The sequence below is a fragment of the Stomoxys calcitrans genome, chromosome 5 (genome assembly GCF_963082655.1).
Source record: "Stomoxys calcitrans chromosome 5, idStoCalc2.1, whole genome shotgun sequence".
NCBI classification, from domain to species: Eukaryota; Metazoa; Arthropoda; class Insecta; order Diptera; family Muscidae; genus Stomoxys; species Stomoxys calcitrans.
In genome coordinates, this window is record NC_081556.1 from 12,109,278 (window position 1) to 12,129,540 (window position 20,263).

General features: G+C 34.2%; 3 protein-coding genes across 3 annotated transcripts; all 3 read right to left on the reverse strand.

Moving 5' to 3' along the window:
• Window positions 1–228: 228 nt before the first annotated feature.
• LOC106083435 (pickpocket protein 28-like) lies at window positions 229–4,228 on the reverse strand. Its single transcript, XM_013246434.2, has 3 exons — window positions 4,192–4,228; window positions 1,706–2,023; window positions 229–1,645 (listed from the first exon to the last, which is right to left on the reverse strand). Exons 1-3 carry the CDS (start codon window positions 4,226–4,228, stop codon window positions 324–326), a joined length of 1,677 nt encoding a protein of 558 aa, XP_013101888.2. The 3' UTR covers window positions 229–323.
• Window positions 4,229–6,509: 2,281 nt separating this feature from the next.
• LOC106083404 (pickpocket protein 28-like) lies at window positions 6,510–11,056 on the reverse strand. The gene is made up of 2 exons (XM_013246363.2): window positions 10,645–11,056; window positions 6,510–7,735 (listed from the first exon to the last, which is right to left on the reverse strand). The coding sequence occupies exons 1-2, from the start codon at window positions 11,054–11,056 to the stop codon at window positions 6,510–6,512; spliced, it is 1,638 nt and encodes a 545-aa protein (XP_013101817.2).
• A 1,453-nt stretch (window positions 11,057–12,509) lies between these two features.
• On the reverse strand, window positions 12,510–18,604 carry LOC106083403 (pickpocket protein 28-like). The gene is made up of 3 exons (XM_013246362.2): window positions 18,559–18,604; window positions 13,863–14,276; window positions 12,510–13,783 (listed from the first exon to the last, which is right to left on the reverse strand). The coding sequence occupies exons 1-3, from the start codon at window positions 18,602–18,604 to the stop codon at window positions 12,510–12,512; spliced, it is 1,734 nt and encodes a 577-aa protein (XP_013101816.2).
• Between the last annotated feature and the right edge of the window lie 1,659 nt (window positions 18,605–20,263).

The window sequence follows — 20,263 nt, forward strand, 5'->3', positions numbered from 1 at the left end:
TGCTTTAAAATTTTTTCAAAATTTCATAACTATGGAACATTTTTTTTCAAAATTTCATTTATATAGGAAATTTTGACAAATTTGTTGTTTTATCAAAATTCACCTTAGCTTGGGAAATTTTGATAAAATTTCTAAAAAAAATTTAAAAAACTTAAAACTTCATTTCTGTGAGAGCTTTAATAAAAATTTTATTCTATATAGAAAATTTTAACAATCATTTTTCCTGATTTTGCTATCTTTGAAATTCATATGCCATCTTTTTTTCCTTATTTACTTACACTTCAATAATAAACTTTAAGGTTTTTCCAACTCCTCTTAGTCGTCTAAACACGATTCATGTTCGACCACAGACGCAGTGTGCAATGATAGAACATCTCCACCACACTTAGTATGGAAATGCCCATAAATAAACCAAAAACTCCTCCAAAATTGGCCAACAACTCTGTGAGTCCATACAACTCCGAACGTCTGGAGGTAATAAATTCATTTTCCTTAAAATAGATCATAACCAAGGACATACGGCCACCCGGATATGCTTTGTTATAATCCTCCAAACTGCCAAAGGCCTCCAAAGTGTTGACAATATCGAAATGACCCTCAGACAATTCAGTCTCATAATCCAATGAAGTGCAGGCAGGCATGCATTGGCAACCGGCTGCTTCAAGAGGTAAACTCGCCAAATCCTTGTTCTTCAAACCCTGGGAAAATTGTTGCAGTAATAATTTCTCCTTGGCCTGGCGATAACAGTGAATTTTATCTGCCCCACAAATGGTCATGTCTGCGGTACGGGGCATTGAGAAACGCACACAGCCACACTCTTTATAGGTGAAATTGGTCAAACATTCCCTTTGGCAATTGTTTTGAGTGTAGATTTTGAAAAATTTCAATTGGCGATCCTTGTTCATGTAACAGCGTCGCTTTTGGGGATCATAGGCTGCTATGTCCTGGGCGGTGGTTATCATTTTGGGTTTTACAGCTATCAAAATTTCCTTATCCATGGCTATGCGCACAAAGTGCTGGGACACCGAGGGCACATCATCGGGAGAGTGTAAAAGTATGCGGAAACCCTGCACCGCTCCATTGCAGGTATAATCCAACTCCTGCATAAAACTTTGCAAATAGATTTGCAAACCCACCGTAGAGCCAGAACTCAATACGCGGGCAGGAAAGGTTAGCACATCACTGTTTTCATCATAACCCTGCTCCAAGGACCAATTGGTGGACTTATTTTGCTGGAAAAACGAAGGGCTGGGAGTTCGATTCAGACTGTTTTGGTGTTGCACCACATCTTCCCTATATATATCGGTGATATTTAAGCTATTGAAAGTGTAGCACATGCCACCATCTGTATAGACTTTGGTGAATAACTCCTCACACTTGCTGCGATTGCCAAACCATTTGCAGATGAAGAAATATTTCTCAAAACTGGGTTGCATTTCATCCAAGATTTTTGTGTAGTCCATTTCACCCATGATTTTCGTATAGTTCAGAGGGGGTATATCATGAACGCTCTCGATTTCCAAGCGGCAAATATGCATTAAGGCCAAGGTTTGTTGCAGCTGTTGTTCGGTAAAATTCTGGCTGAATTTTTCATGATTTTTCAAATACTCCAGGAAGTTCGACAGCAATCTGCCATATTTTAAATCTGTAAAGGGGGAAAAGGAAATTGGAAGTAAGCATGTGTGCGTTGTTTTTCATTACCCACCTGTTTTATTCATAGTTCTTTTGGTCTCTGGACAAATGGTTATAGCCGGAAAGGGTATATTCCATATGGGAGTAGATCTCTCCGAAAAACTCACTATCACCGGTGACTCATGCCATTTATAGTAAATTTTCACTATAATGGTGCTGCAAAAGCCCATTGTTATGATGAAGACCACAATCCAAAAGAATATCTCCTTCCAAGGTCGCTGTTGGCCGAAATATTGAAAGCCATGTATTGAGGTATTGGCACAAAATTCTCCATAAATCTCTTTTATGCCGGAGCTAAAAGTTATGCGTTTGGCCAGTTTTTGAGGTTTGTCTTTTGGGGAATTTTCTTTATTTGATAATTGAGAGTCCAAAATTATTTTATTTTGTTGACAATTTCCACACAACATAATTGACTAATGGTGTGGGGGAGGGGGAAAGAAGGTCAAGTTTTTAAGGTGTGTGCTAAATATTGTTATACTCAAAGCATGGTGAATTACTCGTTTTCCTTGAGACACTGAGAGAATTCATAAACAATGCCTGAATGTAAAAATTGATAAAAGTAACTTTCTTAACAACATAAAATACAATATAGGTGACATTGTCCCTCATGGTGTTTTTCAACTAAATTTTTGGGAATATATGAATAGCAAGAGGAATATTATATGCCAGTTTCATTGTTTGCGGAGATAAAATAGATTTTTGTTTTTTTTTTTTATGTAAATAAAACATAGAAGACAACATGGGTGACATTGTCCCTCATGTGCTCTTACAGCAAATTATCGAAAAAGTAAAAAGGGAAGAAAAATGTTGTATAGAAATGTCATCGTTTGCAGCTGTAGAATATGTTTCACAGATTTTTATGATTTGTAACTTCTTACAAACATTGAAGACAATTTAGGTGACATTGTCCCCCATATTGTTTTTTAACAAAATTATCGAAAAAAGCGCAAGAGAATGTTCTCGCTTGCAGCTGTCGATTATTTTTTATAGATTTTTCTTATTTAAAACTTCTTTCAAATATAGAAGACAATATAGGTGGCATTGTCCCTCATAGTGCTGTTAAAGAAAATTTTCGAAAAATTGAATCCCTATTAGAATATTTTATAGAAACTTTATCGTTTGCTGGTAAAAATTTTTGTGAATAAATCTGACCAACTTAAAAGACAATATGGGTGACATTGTCCCTCATGTGGTTTTATAGCAAAATTATGCAAAAAGTTGGGGCGCAAGAAAAATGTCATAGATTGTAGCTTAGAAACATTTTTTTTAGAGATTTATGGAATTTAAAACTTCTTCCAAACATAAAAGACAATATAGGTGACATTGTCATCCATTGTGTTTTTTGACATTTTCTAAAGATTCAATCGCTAGCGTAATATTCTATGGAAATGTCATCGTTTTTTGGTGTAAAATACCTCTTTAATCTTTTCTGATTAAAACTGACCAACTTAGATGACAATATTGGTGACATTGTCCCTCGTATTGTTTTTCAACAATATTATCGAAAAAGTTAAAGCTCAAGAGAAATGTTTCTCTAGCAGCTGTCGATTATTTTTTTATAAATTTTTGTGATTCAAAACTTCTTTTAAACATAGAAGACAATATAGGTGACATTGCTGCTCATAGTTTTTTTTAAATAAATTTTTTTAATCATTAAACCGCAAGAGGATTATTCTATGGAAATTCAATCGTTTTCTGGTGTAAAATACTTTGTTTACAAATTTTTGAGAGTAAAACTGAGCAACATGAAAGACAATATGAGTGACATTGTCTCTCATTTGGTCTTCCAGCTAAATTATTGGGAAAGATAAAGCTCAAGAGTAATATTATATGACAACTTCATCGTTAGCGGGGTTGAAATACTTTTTTGTGGCTGTTTTGTGAACAAAACTTATCACCATAGAAGACAATATAGGTGACATTGTCTCTCATATGTTCTTTCAACAAAATTATCAAAAAAGTAAAAATGTAAGAAAAATATTAAGTCGAAATATTATAGTTTGCAGCTGTGGATTATGTTTAATTGATTGTTCTGAATTAAAACTTCCAAACACAGAAGACAATATTGGTGACATTGTCCCTGGCATTGTTTTTCAACCAAATTATTGAAAAAGTTAAAGCGCAAGAGAAATTTCATCTGCTGCAGCGTTCGAGTGTTTTTTTTTATAAATTTTTGTGATTTAAAACTTTCAAACATAGAGGACAAAATATGTGACATTGTCCCTCATAGTTTTTTTAAATAATATTTTAAAGACATTAAAGCGCAGGAGGATTATTCTATGGAAATTTCATCGTTTTCTGGTGTGAAATACTTTGTTTACAAATTTTTGTGAGTAAAACTGAGCAACTTAGAAGACAATATGAGTGACATTGTCCCTCCTTTCGACTTTCAGCTCAATTATCGAAAAAGATAAAACACAAGAGTAATATTACATGACAATTTCGTCTAGTGCGGGGGTAGCATACTTTTCTTAAGGTCTTTTTGTTAATAAAACTTACCACCATAGAAGACAATATAGGTGACATTGTCGCTCATATGGTATTTCAACAAAATTATCGAAAAGTTAAATTTCCAGCTTTATAATATTTGTTTTTATAGATATTTGTGAATTAAAACTTCCAAACATAGAAGACAATATTGGTGACATTGTCCCTCATGGGACCTTTCAAAAAAAAATTATCGAAAAAGTTTAAGCATAAGAAAAATTTCATCGGTTGCAGCTGTCGAATATTATTAATTAATTTTTGTGATTAAAACTTCTTTCAAACATAAAAGACAATATAGATGACATAGTCCCTCATAGTGTCTTTTGAAAACAATTTCGAAAAATTAAATCGCAAGCGAAATATTCTACGGCAATTTAATAGTTTTCTGTTATTAAATTCATTGTTTTCAAATTTTTCTGTATATAACTGACCAACATAGATGACAATACTGGTGACTTTTTCTCTCATGTGATTGTTCAGCTAAACTATCGAAAAAAGTTAAATCGCAAAGAAAGTTTTATGAAAATCTCATTGCGTTTGCAGCTGAAGAATATTGTTTATTGATTTTTGGGATTTAAAACTTCCTCCAAACATAGAAGACAATATAAGTGACATTGTCCCTCAGGTGGTCATTCAGCAATATTAACAACAAAGTTAAGGAGCAAGATAAATTTCATTGCTTGCAACTGTAGAATATTTTTTATAAATTTTTGGGATTTCAAACTTTTACCAAACATAGAAGACAATATAAGGGACATTCTCCCTCATGTGGTCTTTCAGCAAAATTATCGAGAAAGTTAAAGTGCAAGAGAAATTTTCTTTGCTTGCGGTAAAGGATATTTTTTATAGATTTTTGTGCATTGAAACTTCTTCCAAACATAGAAGACAATATAGGTGACATTGTCCTTCTAATTGTATTTTAACAAAATGTTCAAGAAATTACTTCGCAAGAGCTGTATTGCTTGGAATATTTTATAGTTTCCAATTGTAGAAAACTTTTTTTTATGATTTTTTTTTTTAAATTTACATAAACGACATCATACGTGAAGGTGTCCCCTAAGAGAGTCAACTTCATTGATATAACTTTACAGCATGACTTTTCTATGAACATTAAACTTCCACAAAACTTTTAATGGAAATGAAAAAATTTTTAGCATATTTTCAAAGAAAATAGAATTGTACACAAAATCAAGTACTGACAAAATTTAATTTTCTAATATTCTCTCAGTGTAGACAAAGTTTATTGAAACACAACTAAATACCACATTCACAGTTAGATATATATGTACCTTTTGAAGTGTTTTCTTTGTGGTTTGTTTTATTAAATTTACCAATGACTAGGTACTGACACATGTATGTCTGCTGGTTTCGATAGCTGGTTTTATACTGAAGCATTTTTGAAATAAACATTAGCCATCTATGTATAAGGGAGAGCTGATGATTTCACTCTCATAACGCTTAAGGCTAATCTCTCAATTACGCAAAATATTCCAAATAAATGTGGTCGTAAAATTTTGGTTCAGGGTAATGATGAAAATTCGTAAATGACTCAAATTTAGTATGGCAAGGCTCAATATTAAAGGAACAAAATGAGGTTAAATGTATTTTGCCATAAAACTCCAACAACAAAGAAATTTTTGGCAATGTTTTCTATAGAAAGGACTATGTTAACAAAAATTTCTGTGTCAAAGATTTCTTAGAAAAAAATTTTTGAAACAAAATTTCCCATGGCAGAAGAATTTACTCCATATCTTGAAAATTTGACAAAATTTCGAATAGAAAAGGAATTGTGACAAAATTTTCCACTGCAAAAAATTTTGAATAAAATTTGCTTCCAAAAAAAAAAATCGGCCAAATTTCCCATGTCAAAGAAATTTTGACAAAATTTCTCCTAACAAAGAAGTTTTCTCAAAATTTCACCTAGAAAAAAATGTTAGCAAAATTTTAATATAACAAAGAAATTTTAGCAAATATTTTCATAGCAAAGAATTTTTCCCAAAATTTCCTCTTGCAAAAAAATTTTACCAAAACTCCACATAACAAAGACAAACTGACAAAATTTACCACAGTAAAGAAATTTTAACAAAATTTCCGTATCTGGAAAAATTTTAATAGAAAAAACATTTTTTACAAAATTTTTCTAGCTATGAAATTTTGTACAAAATTTTAACGAAATTTACCGATACCAAAAAAAAAATTTTGCCCAAATTTCCCAGGCAAAGATTTTGGAACAAAATTTCCCTAAGCAACAAAATGTTGATAAAAATTTCCCTAAGCAACTAAATTTTGAGAAAAATCCCTTAGCGAAGATATTTTGACAAAAATTTTATTTAACTTTCTCCCACACCATGAGTCAAATTCGACCACAAACGCAGTGATAAATGATAAAGAATTTCCACAACACTCAGTATGGAGATGCCCATAAAGAGGCCAAATACACCACCAAAATTGGCCAGCAAGTCAGTGAAGCCATACACCTCAGATCGTCTGGACGTAATGAATTGAATCTCCTTGAAATAGATGGAGACCACAGCGGTTTTGCCGCCCGGCGAAGCAAAGTCATATTTGTAAAATTTCTTATACCCCTTCAATGCTTTGGCATCGTAATAGCCTTCGGAAATTTCGGTCTCATACTCCAGCGAAGTGCAGGCGGGCAAGCAGTTGCAGTCATCGGAAGGAGTGTCAGCCACAGTGGCCAAAGTATAGGCAGACATCCATCGTTGAGCGTATAGTTGGCAATCGATGTTATTCTCAAGGCATACTGGCGTATCATTTGAACGAGGCATTGAAAAATGCACACAGCCACATTCTTTAAGGGTGTAATTGGTTAGACATTCACGCTCGCAGTTCTTTTGACTGTAGATTTTGTAGAAAGCCAACTGGCGGTCTTTGTTCATGAAACAGAGACGTTTGGCCGGCTCGTAGGCAGCTACCTCCGGCGATGTGGTTATCATTTTGGGCTTGAGTGCTATCATCACTTCTTTGTCCATGGATATGCGTACGAAATGTTTGGACACCGAGGGCACATCATCGGGCGAGTGCAACATGACCTTGTAGCCTTCCATGGGCCCATTGCAGGTGTAATCCAACTCATGTGGAAAACATTGCAAATATACCACAAGTCCAGCATGAGCGCCAGAATTCGCCAGCCTACGCGGATAAGTATCCAAATCAGTGGCGGCAGCATAGCCCTCTTCCAAGGACCAACGACCAGTATCATAAATTGGCCATTCATCATCGGGCACTTCCCTCATGTTGCTTTTGACCACATCATCGCGATACATATGCGCCATTTCCAAACTGTTGAAGGCATAGCAAATGCCTTCATCTGTATACACTGGGTAAAATAGGCGATCACAGCTTATCCAATCGCCTGACCAATAGCACAACAACAGATACCTATCGTACTCGGGTAACATACGCTTAAGGCTCCGAACAAAATCCATGTCCCTCAACAAAGGCTCTTCTTCAAATAAAGACTCGGCATCACACATATGCATCAAGGTAAGAGTATCCTCCAGCTGGGTGCGATTGAAGTCCGAGGTAAAATTTTTTCCTTGCTCCAGAAATTTTTCTAATTTTTCAAAAAGTTTCTCGAAAGTATCATCTAAGGAAGAAAAAAAAAATTCATTTCAATAAATTTCGAAAAAAAATTATATAAATTTCCATAATAGAGAAATTTTTTAATAATCTCAAAATTTCATTCCTATGCGAAATTCTGTTAAAATCCTATTTTGATAAATGATTTTATTAAAAAAATTTTTTTTTTTTCAAAAATTTATGAAAAGCTCTTTTGTACTCCTATTTCAATGGAAAAAAATTTTTTCCCAATGTTTTCTAATGAAAATTTTCTCAAAATTTCCTTTCTATGGAAAATTTTCCTTTCTGCGGGACATTTTTAATTTTGTCCAAATTTAATTTCTATTGGAAATTTTCTCAAAATGTTGTTTTAATAAGAAATTATGTCAAAATTTCATTTCGATGGGAAATTTTGCAAAGATTTCCCTCCAATGGGAAATTTTGCTGGGATTTCCATGGAAAATTTTGTCAAAACTTTATTTTTATGAGAAATTTTTATTTCTATGAGAAATCTTTATTTCTTTTATTTAGAAATTTTCTCAACATTTCATTTCAATGGTAAATTTTCTCAAAATTTTCTTTCGTTGGGAATTTTTATCAAAATTTCATTTCTGCGGGAAATTTTGTCAAAATGTCAATTCTATGGGAAATTTTGTCAAAATGTCATTTCTATGGGAAATTTTATCAAAATTCCATTTCTATGACAAATATTGTCAAAATTTCATTTCTATGGGAAATTTTGTCAAAATCTCATTTCTTTGGGAAATTTTGTCAAAACTCTATTTCTATGGCAAATTTTGTCAAAATTTCATTTCTATGGGAAATTTGGTGAAAATTTGATTCCCATAGGAATCTTGCAAAATTTAATTTCTATGAGAAATTTTGTTAAAATTCCATTGCTATTGGAAATTTTTTCAAAAATTTCTGTGGAAAATTTTTTCAAAATTTCATTGTTATGAGAAATTTTGTCAAAATATAATTTTTTGGGGAATTTTGACAATATTCTCCAAAAAATTAAATTTTTGGAGAATATTGTCAAAATTTTTGTTTCTATGGAAAATGTTGTCAAAATTTCATTTCTATGGGAAATTTTGTCAAAATTTCATTTCTATGGGAAATTTTGTCGAAATTTCTTTCCATGGGAATTTTTGTCAAAATTTCATTTCTGTTGGAAATTTTGTCAGAAAGTCATTTCTATGGGAACTTATGTCACATATTCATTACTATGGGAAATATTGCCAAAATGTCATTTCTATGGGAAATATTGCCAAAATTTCATTTCTATGGGAAATTTTGTCAAAATGTCATTTATATTTGAAATTTTGTCAAAATGTCATTTCTATGGGAAATTTTGTCAAAATTTCATTTCTATGGGAAATTTTTTCAAAATTTCATTTCTGTGGGAAATTTTGTCAGAATGTCATTTCTATGGGAAATTTTGTCAAAATGTCATATCTGTGGGAAATTTTGTCAAAATGTCGTTTCTATGGGAAATATTGCCAAAATTTCATTTCTATGGAAAATGTTGTCAAAATTTCATTTCTATGAGAAATTTCGTCAAAAATTCTTTCTATGAGAATTTTTGTCAAAATTTCATTTCTGTGGGAAATTTTGTCAAAATGTCATTTCTGTGAGAAATTTTGTCAAAATCTCATTTCTATGGGAAATATTGCCAAAATTTCATATTTATGGGAAATATTTTCAGAATTTTAATTCTATGGGAAATTTTGTCAAAATTTCATTTCTATGGAAACTTATGTCACATATTCATTACTATGGGAAATTTTGTCAAAATATAATTTCTGTTGAAAATTTTCCCAAAATTTCAATTCTATGGGAAATTTGATGAAAATTTAATATCCCCAGGAATCTTTTGAAAAATTCCATTTCTACGGGGAATTTTATCAAAAATTTCATTTCCATGGGAAATATTGTAAAAATTTCATTTCTATGGAAAATATTGTCAAAATTTCATTTCTATGGGAATTTTGTCAAAATTTCCTTTTTTTGGGTAATTTTGTCAAAGTTTCATTTTTTTGTGGAATATTGTCAAAATTTTTGTTTCTATGAAAAAATTTGGTCAAAATTTGATTTCTATGGGAAATTTTGTCAAAAATTCATTTTAGTGGGAAATATTTCATTTATATGGGAAAATATTTCATTTATATGGGAAATTTTAGTAAAATTAAATTTTTTGGGAAATTTTTGCCAAAATATCCTTTCCGTTGTGAATTTGATCGAAATTTCCTTTTAGGATTAATTCTATGGGAAACTTTGTCTAAATTCCATTTCTTTGGGGAATTTGGTCAAAAATTCATTTTTATGTGAAATTTTGTCAAAACTTCATTTTCATGGGGAATATTGTCATAATTTCATTTCTATGCGGAATTTTGTGAATATTTAATTTCTATGGGAAATTTTGTTCAAATTTTATTTTCTTGGGAAATTTTTTCAAAAATGTTTTTTTTTTATGGGAAATTTTGTCAAAAATTTCCTTTCTAAGAAAAATTTTGTCAAAATTTCCTTTCTAAGAGAAATTTTGTCAAAATTTCTTTTCCAAGAGAAATTTTGTCAAAATTTCCTTTCCAAGAGAAATTTTGTCAAAATTTCGTTTCTAAGAGAAATTTTGTCAAAAATGTTCTTTCTAGAAAATGTTGTCAAAAATTCCTTTCTAAGAGAAATTTTATCACAATTTTATTTTCTTTTTAGGAAAATTTTCTCAACTTTTTATTTCTTTGAGAAATTTTATAAAAATTTCCTTTGCATAGTAAAATTTCCTTTTTTATTTTTGTGGGAAATTTTGTCAATATTTTATTTCCTTATGAAATTTTTCAAAATTTCAGTACGATTGAATTTTTTTTTTTATCATTGACCCTTCAATCTTACCATTTAACACATTAATGCTCCTTTTAACTTCGGGGCATATGGTAACCCTGGGAAAGGGTATATTCCAAATGGGTGTGGAACGATCAGAGAAGCTTACTATCACTGGTGACTCGCGCCATTTCACATAAATCCTTACAATGATGGAGCTACACAAATAAATCGATATGACAAACACTATAATCCAAAAACAGATCTCCTTTCGCGGTCTCTGTTGGCCAAAATATTGAAAGCCATGTATGGAGGTGTTGGAACAAAACTCTCCACAGATTTCCTTAACACCTCGTACCAGAGACTTTCTTTTGTAGCTGGCCTTAGGATTTTTATATTTCTCCAATGTTTGGTCTTCATCGGTCATATGTATGGTAAAATCTTTTGATTCCGACATATTGCGGCTGTGAACAGTCGATGGCATGACGTAGTACACTCTGAAGGGAAATAGTTTAAAATTTTATTTCTGAGGGAAATTTGATAAAATTTTATTTCTGGGGGAAATTTGATAAAATGTTTATATATAAAGGATTTTTCGCGAATCAGAGGATTTTAGAAATGTTTTGTTTCACCATAATTTTTTTGTCGTATGATCTTTCATTCAAAATTATGATGGGTCATTATTTTAGTTCTTTAGTTTGCTTCCTTTTTTTAAATATTTCACACTATCACCTAAAGCGTTTTTGTTGCACTAAACTCTTTCCTGTAGCTTACATGCTATTTTATAGAAACTTCTTCCTAGTCACCTTAGCACAATAGGACACTTAGGAGTCATGGTCATACAGGACATACAGGAATTATAGACATACACATTGCACTATTGTTGAACATTCATGGTAACATTTGGTGCTGTAAATGTGACATTGCAATAAAAACTGCAGAAAAAACTAGGAAAAGTTACATCACTTCTGACTCATTCAATCCACCTTAAGTGAGTAATTAGCCAAGGCCTATGATTTTGTGGGAATAAATCTTATCATGTGGGAATAAATCTTATAAATCTAATGTAAAAATCCTTGTACAAAATTTCAGTTTAATTGAATAAAAATTGCGCCCTCTAGAGGCTCGAGACTCTTAAACGGAAAATCAGCTTAAAGAGAGCTATGTCAGTTTATTGACCAATTCAAACCATTTTTGCTTTGGATGTTGGAGGTCAAAGCAGAAATGTTTGTGCAAATGTTTTGCCAAATCTGATAAGAATTGCGCCCTCTAGAGGCTAAATATGTCAATTCGAGGATCGGCATACGGAAGACTATATCAAATTATGGAGCGATTGGAAGTATTCTTGGCACAGCTATTGGAAGTAATTGTGCAGAATTTCCGCGCCTCCTCCAGAGACACAAGGAATATAATCCGTAGATCCTGTTATATGAGAACTATAGCTAAACATGGAATGATTTGTCCGATTTGCAATCCCAACCGTCCTACATCAATAAGATGTAATTGTACAAAATTTCGAAATTCTATTCTTTCGAAAATCAGCGCGTTTTTTGACAGACAGACGGTCCTTGATGGGTCTGAAATGTCATGACGATCAATGATACACGTATTAACCTTATGGGGTCTTAGACCTATGCTGCGGAGAGTTACAAAGGAAAGAAAGAAGTTAATATACTCTCAACCTAAGGTGAGGTTATAAAAAGTGGACGGAATTGCTCACCCCCACTCTTTATGGTATATCCAACTGCAAATTTTCCATTGTTACCCACTCTTTTATTATTTTCTTAGTTTTCCTTGATATTTTCCCCATAAGATCAACTTTTTTCTTCTCCTGTGAAAATTCAAACTTCATCTCTTCTTTTCAAAACCTTCAAAATTTTATTTTCAACTTAAACATTTCTCATCATGTAAATACGAGTATTACTCCCTTCTTCTCTTTAACCCATCATTCTCTCCCACAAACGCAAAGTAAAATGATAGATAATTTCCACTACACTGAGTATGGAAACACCCATAAATAGACCCAATACACCTCCAAAATTAGCCACCAATTCAGTGATGCCATACAATTCGGAACGCCTGGAGGTAATAAATTGATTCTCCTTGAAATAGATGACCAGGCGTGACATCTTGCCCCCCGGGTATTCTGCAAAATAATCATCGGTGCTGTTATAGGCCTCCAAGGTGCTGACCAAATCAAAATAGCCCTCTGATATCTCAGTCTCAAAGTCCAGCGAGGTGCAGGCGGGCAGGCAATTGCAATCATCATCATCTGCAGCCTCCTCATCTTGCGTCGAACCATCTTTAAACTGCTTGACATAGAATTTCTTGTGGGCCTTCATGTAGCATTCGATCTTATCTTCGGCACAGATGGTCATATTTTCTGTGCGTGGCATAGCGAAATGCACGCACTTGCATTGGCCGAGGGTATAATTGGTCAGGCACTCCCGTTCACAATTGTTTTGACTGTAGACTTTGTAGAACCTCAGCTGGCGATCTTTGTTCATAAAGCATCTTCGCTTCTCCGGATCATAGGCAGCTATGTCTGCCGAGGTAGTTATCATATTGGGTTTGATGGCTATCATCACCTCCTTCTCCATGGATATGCGTACGAAATGTTTTGTCACCGAGGGCACATCATCCGGCGAGTGCAACATCACCTTGAAGCCTTGAATTGGTCCATTACAGCTGTAGTCCATTTCCTCCAGGAAACTCTGCAAATATATGGTGAGTCCAGCATCGGAACCGGAAGTTAAAACTCTAGCCGGATAGGTGTGCAAATCACTGCCAACAGCATAGCCCTCCTCCAGAGACCACTTCAAGGGAACTTTCTTTTGTTTGTCCTTAGATTCTGCCGTCACTTTGCTCTTCATCACATCCTCCCTGTACATATCATCCGCCTTTAAGGTATTGAAAACATAACAGATACCCTCATCCGTATAGACTTTCTTGAAGAGACTATTGCAGGAGGTTTCATTGCCAAACCAAGCACAGGTGTGGAAATACTTATCGAAGTTGGGCAGCATTCTGCTCATTATATCCGTGTAACTCAAATTCTTTATAATGGGCTCCGTATTGACATTGATGGAATTGCAAATATGCATGAGGGTCAACGTATCCTCCAGATCAGTGCGAGTAAAATTCTCATTAAATTGACGGTCTCCCTTTTCAAAGTCCTTCATTTTCCTATAAAGTTCCACAAAAGTATCCTCTGAGTCAAAAATACAAAAGAAGAAAAAAATTTAAAGTATTTAAAAATCTATAGATTTTTTTTTCTTTCATTCTCTTACCTGCAGTTTTGTTTATGGATCTCTTGGTTTCCGGGCATATGGTAACCCTGGGAAATGGTATATTCCATATAGGCGTCGATTTCTCTGAGAAACTCACTATCACCGGTGTCTCATACCATTTCACATAGATCCTCACTATGATGGAGGTGCAAAAGTATATGGTTATGGCAAAGACCACAATCCAAAAGAAGATCTCCTTGCGTGGCCGATGTTGACCAAAATATTGAAAACCATGTATGGAGGTATTGCCGCAGAATTCCTCATAGGTTTTCCTAATGCCCTTGGCAAGAGTTTTCTTTGGTGGTGGCTTCTCTTCGACTTTTTCTAAGATTTTCGATGGATCGATTGTGGGATTGGTTTTTATAGCCGCCTTTTGTGGAGTATATAACACGGACGGCATGATGGTGTTGTGGGCTAGAAGAAGAAAAATCAAAAGAACCAAGGAAACTTTTCACTTAACATAAAATAAAATAAAAAAAATATAATAAAAAAAATAAATGAAATGGAATGAAAGAAATGAATGAAATGAATGAAATGAATGAAATGAATGGAATGAATGAAATGAATGAAATGAATGATATGAATAAAATGAATGAAATGAATGAAATCAATGAAATTAATGAAATGAATGAAATGAATGAAGTGAATGAAATGAATGAAATGAATGAAATGAATGAAATGAATGAAATGAATGAAATGAATGAAATGAATGAAATGAATGAAATGAATGAAATGAATGAAATGAATGAAATGAATGAAATGAATGAAATGAATGAAATGAATGAAATGAATGAAATGAATGAAATGAATGAAATGAATGAAATGAATGAAATGAATGAAATGAATGAAATGAATGAAATGAATGAAATGAATGAAATTAATGAAATTAATGAAATTAATGAAATTAATGAAATTAATGAAATTAATGAAATTAATGAAATGAATGAAATGAATGAAATGAATGAAATGAATGAAATTAATGAAATTAATGAAATGAATGAAATGAATGAAATTAATGAAATTAATGAAATTAATGAAATGAATGAAATGAATGAAATGAATGAAATGAATGAAATGAATGAAATGAATGAAATGAATGAAATGAATGAAATGAATGAAATGAATGAAATGAATGAAATGAATGAAATGAATGAAATGAATGAAATGAATGAAATGAATGAAATGAATGAAATGAATGAAATGAATGAAATGAATGAAATGAATGAAATGAATGAAATGAATGAAATGAATGAAATGAATGAAATGAATGAAATGAATGAAATGAATGAAATGAATGAAATGAATGAAATGAATGAAATGAATGAAATGAATGAAATGAATGAAATGAATGAAATGAATGAAATGAATGAAATGAATGATATGAATGATATGAATGAAATGAATGAAATGAATGAAATGAATGAAATGAATGAAATGAACGAAATGAATGAAATGAATGAAATGAATGAAATGAATGAAATGAATGAAATGAATGAAATGAATGAAATGAATGAAATGAATGAAATGAATGAAATGAATGAAATGAATGAAATGAATGAAATGAATGAAATGAATGAAATGAATGAAATGAAATGAATGAAATTAATGAAATTAATGAAATTAATGAAATTAATGAAATGAATGAAATGAATGAAATGAATGAAATGAATGAAATGAATGAAATGAATGAAATGAATGAAATGAATGAAATGAATGAAATCAATGAAATGAATGAAATGAATGACATGAATGAAATGAATGAAATGAATGAAATGAATGAAATGAATGAAATGAATGAAATGAATGAAATGAATGAAGTGAATGAAATGAATGAAATTAATGAAATTAATGAAATTAATGAAATTAATGAAATTAATGAAATTAATGAAATTAATGAAATGAATGAAATGAATGAAATGATTGAAATGAATGAAATGAATGAAATGATCGAAATTAATGAAATGAATGAAATGATTGAAATGAATGTGCAACCTCAAGTAGTGTCGTTTCAGGCATCCGATAGGAAACTTCTTCCATTTTTTCCAGGTTTTCTATTGGTGCCTCGTTTATATTATATGCTCTTAATGTCTATCCATTCTCCCATCGGCTTAAGTCTCATAGTCGCAGTGGCTGCCTCACATTTCACACTCGACGTCCTCGTCTTAACATCACACCACCTTAAGCATTTCGGGATTAGCCGAATCTCCACCTGCAGGACCCTATTATGGTCAGGCAGTCGAAAACAGATCTCAGTGCCAGTGTTCTCATTGTAAACCCCAGGCCCACTCTGTCCTCAAGCTTTGATCCATCCGTGTAGCATGATCTCCCGGATGACTGTGTCGCTGGCAGCAGTGCCTAGCACTCGACCCCAAGTGTCGTCTCAGGTATGCGATACGAAATCATTTCCATTTTTCGAGGTTTCCTAACGTTACCTCGATTATATCGCCATGGTGTAAACTGTTTCTCTCTTCAATCCATTCTCACCTCGTTTTATGTCTCATAGCCGCAGTGGGTGCCTCACACTTAATCTGTATGTCAATGGGTCGAATATCTAGAATAGTGTCCGGTGTCCAGTGCCCGGTCATGGTCCTCACCGTTGCCCCTATGCCAAGACAACATGTTCTCTGAATCTGCTGTATTGTCATTACTTTGCACTTTTTCTTCATCGCAGTCCCCCAAACTACTGAGGCTTAAGTAAGTATAGGTCTAATCACGCTCCTGTAGAGCCCCGCATTCAGGCCCCATTTCGAGCCTACGATCCTTTTACATAGTGGCCAACTACTGTGAGCCTTCTCGGTACGCTTCTGAATGCGACACTTCCAATTAAGTCTTTTGCTCAAGATCACACCTAAGTATTTGACTTTGTCAGATATCGAAATCGTTCTACTAAGGAAACGTGGTGCGTTAAATTGACCCACCATTGACTTGCTCTTGAACAAGCAGATTTCGTTCTTTTCTGGGTTAACATCGAGAACCCTTGGTCTAGCCCAGTCGTATGCCATCTCCAAGACCCTTTCTGGCACCTCTGCGTTGCTAATTCGGATCCTTATCCTTTGGAGGTATTATAACATCGTCCCTCCTCAGTCAACCTCTGCAATAGGTCATTTATGGAGGTCCCTCATAGGAGTGGGGCCAAAATACCTCAGTGTGGCGAGCCCTGTGCCACTTTCTCCCTTACATTTGATATCATGGGATGCACAATCTATCCACCTGTTCCCTACCATAAGGTTTTTCAAGTTTCTAAGGACCCGGTCCACCCGCTACTATTCTAAGGAGTGCATCAGTGTGTGGGTCCACCCGCTTGTTAAAATCCCTCTGGACGTCAATGCATACTGCCAATGTGTATATCTATCCATGCGTCGAGGAATTCTTCAATTTTATGCACAACTTCCTGCAAGGCTGTCTCCATCGAGCTTCCTGAACAAAGGCAGTATGAATCTTGCCCTTGCTGATTTTCTTTATAGTTTACAGAGTTTTCTCTGACCTCAATCATTGGTTCTCCAGTAAATGGGGTTCTTGGGAGTGGGTGATGGTCTCATCGTCAGCTCCCTGTTCATTGGGCTGCATTGGGTTTTCTGTCCCAACTCTGCCCGATGTTTCAATATTAGAATCTTTTCCAAATCAACCTTCCAAGTTAAGTTATCTTTAAAATAACCCAGCAAACATTGTGGTGACTTTTATAAATTTTCACAAAACGCTTATTGCTTTTCGATTTGACTAAAAGTAGTCTTCACATTGACACCTTAATGACACTGTTCTTGCATGGGATTGACTTATAATTACCACACTTAAAAACTTACATTTGACCCTTTTTTACTTTTTTTTTAATTTTTTTTTTATTTCCTCAAAACCGTTGCTTGCCTAGCAAATATTTTCAAACACTAAATTCGTTTTTGGAGATGACTTTCTAATTTATAGCAGCCCTTGTGCACTCACATGAGAGGCACATAAGGTCATCGTTTTGGCCAAAAACAAACTGGGAAATCCTTATACGCCCAGTGGCACTTAAACATTGAAGAACAATGATAGCCGCAACTGTAGGGTCATCATGGTCAAAGGTCACCCAAAAAACTAAAAAAACGGAAGAAGATGACGGCACCTTAGCGAAAAATCATAGCCAATGTGGGGGAATGAGTGAAAAACTAAAAAATGAAATAAAGTACTACCTAGGGATTTGCCATGTACAACATAACCTTGGCTAAGTTTTATTTTGGCTGTTTTTAAACCGGTGTTATGGTGAGGTAAGACAATTTTAGCCATTTTCCTTATATCATTCCATTTTCATATGATTCATTACGATTTGTAACATAATGGCGTCATTTCCTCATTTCTATGTTTTTGTTTTCGGATGGCCCTAAAGCTGTGACCTTTCCTTTCGCTTTGATTCTTAATTTCCCTATGATGATTACGTCTTTACTAATTTGTCCTTATCAAAAAGTTAATTTGAAAAAATTATTACTTGGCCAACTATAAAATGTTATGCTGTGAAAGGGTCATGTATTAGTACTCGAGCATATTTGCTAGTGAAAGTTAATTTGATATTTAAAGTGAGAATTTAAATCAAATAAATTCGTCTTAAGTTCGGCCGTGCTGAACTCTGGATACCCGCCACTATGAATATATTAATTATCCTTTTTTTTAGGTTACGAGGGGAAAATGCACATCGGCCGTCTGTCGGGCCCACTGGGCGACTTACTTATCGACTGAAACCCCACCTTGTCGCCGCTGAGAGTTAATTCCATCTCGGCACTGCTTTGGCATTACTTCGAGGTAGCTCTCAAATCGGTCCTTACACCTACGTCCATTTCATCGCCTATGCCTCGTCGAGATCAGTTTTTTTCGTCTTAGATCGTCTTCTGATCATTTTTACAATACTTTTGAACATTTTGTCTACCAAGTTTTCTGGAGTTATTGGCCGTATCTGGTCTTCAATGAGCGCGCGAAGTTTCTCTCATAGTGTGCCATGGAAGAAAGGATGTTCAGCGTCATCAAGTTGTTCTTCAAAAAGAAGTGCTGCCCTTTCCCATTTTGTGCAAATATTTCCTAAAATATCCGTGAGCGGACAGCATTTGCGTTAAAATGGCCAACTGCTATTCTGACTAAGCGCTACATACTTTATACAAAAGTCAGGAAATAGTTCGGAGGTATTATCTTCGCGGTATAATCCTATCTCTTCCTCTTAAATGAATTAGTTGGCAACCCATCGACTCCTGCTGCCTTCATATTCTATAAGCGGTTTACTGTATTCTGACTTATGGCTATCTATTCAATGCTGTCATTAGAAATTGGTTCGGAGGTATCATCCAAACGATATCATCCTGTCGCTTTGGGTTTAGAATAGTTCAGCTGGCAACCCATCGGCTCCTCTTCCTCTTAAATGGGTTAGTTGGCAACCCATGGACTCCTACTGCCTTCATATTCTATCATCGGTTTACTGTATTCTGGCTTAGCGCTATCTTTTCAATGTTGTCACCAAAAATTGTTTCGGAGGTATCATCCAAACGATTCAAAGAATAATTGCGCCGCCTAGCGGCTGAAGCAGTATAATCAGAAGATCGGCTTATATGGGAGCTATATCCGGTTATGGACCGATTTGGACTATACTTAGACTAGATGTTGGAGGTCACAGCAAAAGTCATTGTGTAACATTTTCGAAACGACAAATCAGAATAGCGCCCTCTAGCGGCTCAAGAACAAAAATTGAAATATGGGATAATATGGAATCTATAACAGATTATAGTTCGGGCAAGACGTTCAAGATCATATCAGACATCATAGTGCAAAATGTTAGCCAATCCGAATAATAATGGCGCCACCTAGCGGCTCATGAAGTATAGTAAGGAGATCGGCTTATATGGGAGCTATATCTGGCTATAGACCGACGGAGGTGACAGCATATGTTCGAGGTCACAGCAAAAGTTATTATGTAACATTTCACATAAATCAAATCAGAATTGCGCCCTCTACCGGCTGAAGAACAAAAATTCGAATATGGGATAATATGGGATAATATGGGATCTATAACAGATTATAGTTCGGGCAAGATGTCGGCAAGATCATATCAGAAATCATGGTGCAAAATGTTAGCCAATCCGAATAATAATGGCGCCACCTAGCGGCTCATGAAGTATAGTAAGGAGATCGGCTTATATGGGAGCTATATCCGGTTATGGACCGATTTGGACTATACTTAGACTAGATGTTGGAAGTCACAGCAAAAGTCATTGTGTAACATTTTAGATACGACAAATCAGAATAGCGCCCTCTACCGGCTGAAGAACAAAAATTCGAATATGGGATAATATGGGATCTATAACAGATTATAGTTCGGGCAAGACGTTCAGATCACATCAGAAATCATAGTGCAAAATGTCAGCCAATTGAATAATAATGGCGCCACC

Excerpts from the sequence above, each read along its gene's own strand:
- LOC106083435 (XM_013246434.2), bottom strand. The coding sequence starts at position 4,228 with ATGAGCGACAATGTCACCTATATTGTCTTCTATGGTG. Across the intron at positions 2,024-4,191 it reads CTATATTGTCTTCTATGGTG|ACAAACCTCAAAAACTGGCC; the intron begins GTAAGTTTTATT and ends ATTCCCCAAAAG. Across the intron at positions 1,646-1,705 it reads AAGAACTATGAATAAAACAG|ATTTAAAATATGGCAGATTG; the intron begins GTGGGTAATGAA and ends CCCCCTTTACAG.
- LOC106083404 (XM_013246363.2), bottom strand. The coding sequence starts at position 11,056 with ATGCCATCGACTGTTCACAGCCGCAATATGTCGGAATCAAAAGATTTT. Across the intron at positions 7,736-10,644 it reads GAGCATTAATGTGTTAAATG|GAAAAAATTTTACCTCGGAC; the intron begins GTAAGATTGAAG and ends TTCTGGAGCAAG.
- LOC106083403 (XM_013246362.2), bottom strand. The coding sequence starts at position 18,604 with ATGGAATTAACTCTCAGCGGCGACAAGGTGGGGTTTCAGTCGATAA. Across the intron at positions 14,277-18,558 it reads GGTGGGGTTTCAGTCGATAA|CCCACAACACCATCATGCCG; the intron begins GTAAGTCGCCCA and ends TTCTTCTTCTAG. Across the intron at positions 13,784-13,862 it reads ATCCATAAACAAAACTGCAG|AGGATACTTTTGTGGAACTT; the intron begins GTAAGAGAATGA and ends TTTTTGACTCAG.